This window comes from Tasmannia lanceolata, unplaced genomic scaffold (assembly GCF_043159265.1).
Source record: "Tasmannia lanceolata isolate RefF3 unplaced genomic scaffold, GAP_Taslan_0.1 ptg000012l, whole genome shotgun sequence".
Lineage (NCBI taxonomy): Eukaryota > Viridiplantae > Streptophyta > Magnoliopsida > Canellales > Winteraceae > Tasmannia > Tasmannia lanceolata.
This window is the reverse complement of record NW_027518689.1, coordinates 2,982,778-2,989,507: the sequence shown is the minus strand read 5'-3', so window position 1 is coordinate 2,989,507 and position 6,730 is coordinate 2,982,778. Positions and strand designations below refer to the sequence as shown.

At 36.7% G+C, this 6,730-nt stretch overlaps 1 protein-coding gene across 1 annotated transcript; it reads right to left on the bottom strand.

Annotated features, from left to right (window-relative positions):
• Positions 1–3,525: 3,525 nt before the first annotated feature.
• Positions 3,526–6,514, bottom strand: LOC143888253 (lysine-specific demethylase JMJ27-like). The gene is made up of 8 exons (XM_077392614.1): positions 6,449–6,514; positions 6,308–6,370; positions 5,743–5,832; positions 5,425–5,488; positions 5,033–5,379; positions 3,944–4,293; positions 3,595–3,751; positions 3,526–3,537 (listed from the first exon to the last, which is right to left on the bottom strand). Exons 1-8 carry the CDS (start codon positions 6,512–6,514, stop codon positions 3,526–3,528), a joined length of 1,149 nt encoding a protein of 382 aa, XP_077248729.1.
• Positions 6,515–6,730: the final 216 nt, after the last annotated feature.

Genomic DNA, 6,730 nt, shown 5'->3' with positions numbered 1-6,730 from the left:
GTATGCCATATTCCTTGGTCTCATGAGCAAGGTTCTGATAATCAGAATCGAATCGTAAATCTAACAGGGTTCGAATCGTAAATCGGGTCGTAAATCCTAAGATTTTTTCGGATATATATATATATATATATGAGAGAACATTTCCTACACACTTGTGTAGGAAAGTTACCTGCACATTACCTTAAAATACAGTGGGGGCCCACATTGTTTGGGTGATCCAAACAATTCATTTGAATGGTCCTCACATAGATAGGGTGTCCACAAAAAATCAGATCCATAGGATCATCCCAACCCTACGATTTGTGGAGGTAAAATGGACGTGTATAAACCTTCACAAATTACTCCATTTTTTGCCTCCATAGTTTGAATGGTTAGGATGATCCTATGGATCTGATTTTTTGTGGACACCCTATCTATGCGAGGACCATTCAAATGAATGGTTTGGATCACCCAAACAATGTGGGCCCCCACTGTATTTTAAGGTAGTGTGTAGGTAACTTAACTACACAAGTGTGTAGGAAATGTTCTCTCTCTCTCTCTCTCTATATATATATATATATATATATATATATATATATATATATATAGAACTGTACGGACCACGTCATAGGTTGATCCAAACCGTCCATGTGATGGAACACAACATCAATAGGTTGTGCCCCAAAAATCATTTCCTTAGGCTGATCCTAGCCCTCCAATCTATAGATGTTTCCGTAATTCCTCTTAAATCGGATGGTTAAGATCACCCTATAATTTTTTTATTAAAAAACCATAAAGGAGGGGGGTAAGATTGAAATTATATGGCTTTAATGGGTGCCTTTATTAAAAGCATAAAGGAGGGAGTAGGATTGAAAATATGTGAGTTGAATGGGTGCATTTGTTAAAAAAGTCAAAAAAAGTGATGTGTAATTGTCATATAATTTTCAAAAAATTCACTTCTTTTCCTCCTAGCTTATATATATACTAGTAAAAAACCCGTGTGTTGCACGGGCCGACAAAGAACTGTATGGACCACGTCATAGGTTGATCCAAACCGTCCATGTTATGGAACACAACATAAATAGGTTGTGCCCCAAAAATCATTTCCATAGGCTGATCCTAGCCTTCCAATCTATAGATGTAAAAAACCCGTGCGATGCACGGGCCGGCAAAGAACTATACGGACCACGTCATAGGTTGATCCAAACCGTCCATGTGATGGAACACAACATAAATAGGTTGTGCCCCAAAAATCATTTCCATAGGCTGATCCTAGCCCTCCAATCTATAGATGTTTCCATAATTCCTCTTAAATCGAATGGTTATGATCACCTTATAGATTCTTTATTAAAAAACCATAAAGGAGGGGGGTAAGATTGAAATTATATGGCTTTAATGGGTGCCTTTGTTAAAAGCATAAAGGAGGGGGTAGGATTGAAAATATGTGAGTTGAATGGGTGCATTTGTTAAAAAAAGTAAAAAAAAAGTGATGTGTAATTCTCATATAATTTTCAAAAAATTCACTTCTTTTCCTCCCAGCTTATAGTAGTATATATATATATATATATATATAGAGAGAGAGAGAGAGAGAGAGAGAGAGAGAGAAAACGGTTCCTATACATATGTGTAGATAAGTTATCTACATACTAGCTTAAAATACAGTGGGGGCCACATTATTTGGGTGATCCAAACCATTCATTTTTAAGGGCCTCACATAGATAGGGTGTCCACAAAAAATCAGATCCATAGGATCGTCCTAACCATTCGAACTGTGGAGGCAAAAAATGGACTAATTTGTGAAGGTTTAAAGACATTCATTTTACCTCCACAAATCGTAGGGTTTGGATGATCCTATGGATCTGATTTTTTGTAGACACCCTATCTATGTGAGGGCCTTTAAAATGGATGGCTTGGATCACCCAAACAATGTGGGCCCCCACTGTATTTTAAGCTAGTGTGTAGAGAACTCTCTACACATGTGTAGGAACCGTTTTCTCATATATATATATATATATATATATATATATATATATATATATATATATATAAAGAGAAAAGTGTAGCTACACATACGTGTAGCTAACTTAGCTACACCAACGGCTTAAAATACAGTGGGCCCCACATTGTTTGGGTGATGCAAACCATTCATTTGATGGACCCTCACATAGATAGGGTGTGCCCAAAAAATCAGCTCCATAGGATCATCCCAACCCTACGATTTGTGGAGGCAAAATTGGACGTGTAAAAACCTTCACAAATCTATCAATTTTTGCCTTCACTGTTTGAAGGGTTGGGATGATCCTATGGAGCTGATATTTTGGGCACACCCTATAAATGTGAGGGCCTATCAAATGAATGGTTTGGATCACCCAAATAATGTGGGCCCACTGTATTTTAAGCCGTCGGTGTAGCTAAGTTAGCTACACGTATATGTAGCTTCACTTAACTCATATATAAAATATTAAAAAATATAAAATGGTAAAAAATAAAAATAAAATGAGTAATTATCTATTTTCCATTTGAAACTATTAAATTAAAGATAAAATTTCATGATTAGTAATCCGTGGCACAAACCATATTCATTGCACAATAAATTACTAAACAAAGAACAAACTATATTCATTAGGGCTGCAACTCGGGTCGGGCGGGTCGGGTTTTGAAGAACCCAACCCAACCCAAGAAATATCTCGGGTTGGGTCGGGTCGGGTTTTTTTTCGGAAAACCCACGAGACCCAAACCCGGCCGTACCCATGATAAATCTCGGGTCGGATCGGGTCGGGTTTTTTCACGTTGATGCAATTTTTTAAGGAAAACTCTTGTTTGGCAAGAACCTACAAAGCGATGTTGTAAACACAGTTCTTAGATGGAGCCTGTCCAAGGAACTACCTCAACAAGTTGGAACTTTTGCACTTATAGTTCAAACTAGTTATTGCATGTACACATCTGCACACATGCTTAGGTGTGTGTGCAGACCACTAGACCAGTGTGTATAAGTGTGCTAAGTGAAAACAGAAAATCCATGCATAAATGTATTCCTATCTTTTGCACAGGTACAGACCTAAATGATGCAGCTTCATTAAAGGTTTAATCGGCCAAAAAAAGGGAAGGCATTGAGCTCGCTCGATCATTATCCTATTTGTATGAATAGCATTCCTACTCCTAGGCCCTATAAAAGTTAAATGCTGATATATGTTATTATGGCTTCACTGTTGATAAGCCATGTGTCCTATCCTATAGGTTTGATACATGGGCTCTGTTTCTTTCGACGTAAAATGGGCGTAAAACAAAATTTTACGCCCAAAAAACTAGTGTAAAGTTGGACATATTAGAATCCTTTTATCCGCAGACTATTTAAAACCAAGACAGAGCAGGGGTCGTGAAACTGATGTAATAAGTCCATATCAGTAGTCAATTGAAATATGCTGGTCTCATTTACAAGGATAATGCAAGACACTAGCTGCAAATAAGGCATGAACTTCTCTTGAAGAAAATATTAGATTTTACACAACTAAAATTTCATGAGCTTTCATAAAAAAAAAAGTCATTTCACTGATATTCCTAATATCATGAAAGCAATGCATGCTAGCAAAATGGAATAAAAGTCATGGAATGTACCTGAACGCATAGGGCAATGATGTCAGCAAAACGTGATAGAGATTTTGCAGGGTACATGCCATTTAGTGCAGGATCAACCATTTTTGCTAAAGCATCAATATCATGAAGCTGTGGAGTGGCCCATCTGACAAGGGATTGTTCAGATCTTATCCTCGAACTAAACAGTGAATGTCCAAAAATTAGAAAGAGACACAAGAAAATGAAGAGAGAGAGAGAGATAGAGATTGGGTAACGCATAATAGTAATTCACTAGAGAGAACAAAATCATGAGAATATGGAGGATTTACCTGTCGATTCAATAAAGTTTCCATATTGAAGTTGAGTTTTTAAATATTGATAGAGACAAGACTTCATAAGAACAAAGCATACCGCATCAGACATATCACAATGAAGCTTAGTTACTGAATCTCCCCTCCCAAGTTCTTCAGCTGTCCCATAAGCTATATATGTCTTAGGTCCTAGATCCGGCTTTAGGGTTCCTGCTGGCAGCTTTGAAGCAACATTAAGAAGACCAAACTTAGGATCCGTATATTCCTGATATGGCAATGAACCAATAAACTCGGCACCATGGCGTGGTAAGCGTTCTTCAAAGAACTTAGAAGGGGGCCAATCTTTCAATTTGAGCATCTCAGGCCAAAGATTGTAATGTTTTCTACCCTCTGTATATCCTGTGAAAAATTGGTGAATATTAATCTCAACCTGCATATTATCACAGAATTTGATGCAAACGTTAGATATAATCCACCAGTTTAGAACACTGATGCAAGAGCAAAATAAGAACCAAACTATCAAGATTGCGGACAGATCCTCATCACAACAAAGGAAGAAATACAGAACAAAATAAATGCAACTATGAACTAAGGAAACATCCATTAGAAAGTATGGCCAATCAGCCGTTTACCTACAATGTATTATTTTAAAAGACGATTTCGAATCTTAACAGGCATCCGGGTCAGTTTAGGAATCAGTGGATAAAAAATGCTTAGTTCAGTTTCAATAATGGCAGCATCCAAGCCTAGATATAAGTTTACTATGTTGCTCTGAACAAGTATAAATGCCTATATTAGAAACGACACTCCTGTCAAAACAGGCTACTAGTCCAACATTTGACCCTGAATGTCGTATAAACCAGAGTTAGATACCTAGAAAAGACACAAGAAACCCATGGACTGATTCACATGCTCGGAGGCAGTAACAAGTTCACTACAATTACAGAAGAAACGCAATCCCAATGTCTCTATTTAAGAGTTGAGGTGAATTAAGAAAATAACTGTAGTGAAAGGAACATGGCTTAAGGACACATGAGACCAAGGAGAACAGGAAACCATAATGTACTATGCATAAAGCAGTGACTCCAACTTAAGGAATGTACATAGAACATAAAAGTAAAAATTTAATACATATTTGGCCATACAAATATGAGGGCAATAAAACTAACCTCGCACCAATCCAGGCAATCAAGAGCCTTCACTGTCAAAGATTCGGAATCAGCCTTGGATTTTGTCATCTCACGAAATGCACGCCACATTACAAATGGTTCCCAGCTCAAACCAGAAGTGAGATCAGGAACATTGCGAACAATCACTGGCTCACCTTTCATCCAATGCAACTGGAAATGCACTAGATCATTATTTCGAGTATCTCTTGCACTTGGGCAATATAGACAGTTGTCCTCAGAATCTTCCCTAGAAGCTGCTTTTCGTGAATTACGGGAATCAATATGACCACCCGAGTTAAGGCATGAGCATCGAGACCAGCACAAGAAAGAAATGCTAAACAAACTTGCTGATAAGTGATAACTTTACAACAATTTAGGAAAGAGAAATCTACCAGTAAACACGCTCGTCATTAAAGCAAACCGTGTGTTGAAGTTTGATTTCAGACGGTAATAATCCTATTCAAATGGAAATTTATGTTAGGAAAACAATTAAGAAGAATGATGCCAAAATACCGTTAAAAAAACAGAATGATGTCAAAAGTCTGGCAGGTTTTACCTCGAATCTTAGCCTCTAACTCCTTTTCCCGTATTTGATCTTCATTTATTTGTTTTAGAAATGGGAGAAGTAGATCTATCAAATAAAGAGACCGTTGCTTTTTTTCAAGAATGGGCAAGCCTCTGCAAATTCTGCCTCTGACATGTGAGGATACCTGTTGTTCATGATCCAAAGAAAAGAAGTGAGACAAAATATGATCCGCAACATAGATTAAACCGTAGGCAATAAGATCACCACTTTCGGCCTGTAAAGCAATAATTTCTCAAATGGAATGAATATAAAGTAGCTTTCCAGTCATGAAGGTGATTTCTGATATAAGGTCAATGATGATATTGAATGCCATATTAAGAAACTTATCAAAACATAATTATCATATTAAGCACAAAGTTGCTCAAAACGACTATAATGTATTGTTCCAGCCCACTGCAAACCAAGTTGTCCCCAGAAACTAAAGAAATGTAAAATATTGAAAAAACAAAGTTACTCAAAATTAAGTGCAAAAAGACAACATATGCCTAATTGACTTAAAAGCTAATGTAGTTGATTCCATTGTTAATGCTTCCATAGAGGGCTTTCTGCACCAAAAAGAATTCCAATAGGTTTCTGCATAAAAAAAAACACACGAAGTATGAGTGAATTTTTGCATTACAAAAGTTGAGTATTATCCAAAAGAATTTATAGACAGCCATTATCTAAAAGAATTTATATATGAAGTTTACCTCATCTATGGCATAGCTCAAGATTGTTATCATATTATGAAATTTGTCGAGAATCAATGAGACCTTCAAAAAGAAAAGAAAATACATTAGAATTTTTAAAACATATTTATAATTATCTAAGCAAATGTGTAGTTACATTACCTGATTCAATGATTTCAATATCATTATCATGTTGATAAAATTCGATTTCTTCATCATTATCACCATCACATCTAACAGCTCGTAGCCAATCTTGAGTGCAAACCAATGCTTGCACAACCCCAGGACTCATTGAACTTCTGTATTTGTCAAGAACTCTACCACCGGTACTGAAAGCCGACTCTGAAGCAACTGTAGATACCGGAATCGACAAGATATCACGAGCCATTTGAGAAAGTATAGGATACTTTGAGCTGTTAATTTTCCACTAGCTCAAAATGTCGA

What these genes read in the sequence shown, in the direction of transcription:
- LOC143888253 (XM_077392614.1), bottom strand. Translation starts at nt 6,514, where the DNA reads ATGGTGATAATGATGAAGAAATCGAATTTTATCAACATGATAATGATA. An exon ending in TGAGCTATGCCATAGATGAG is followed by an intron (nt 5,833 to 6,307) that starts GTAAACTTCATA and finishes ATTGCTTTACAG; the next exon opens with GCCGAAAGTGGTGATCTTAT. An exon ending in GTATGCTTTGTTCTTATGAA is followed by an intron (nt 3,752 to 3,943) that starts GTCTTGTCTCTA and finishes TTCACTGTTTAG; the next exon opens with TTCGAGGATAAGATCTGAAC.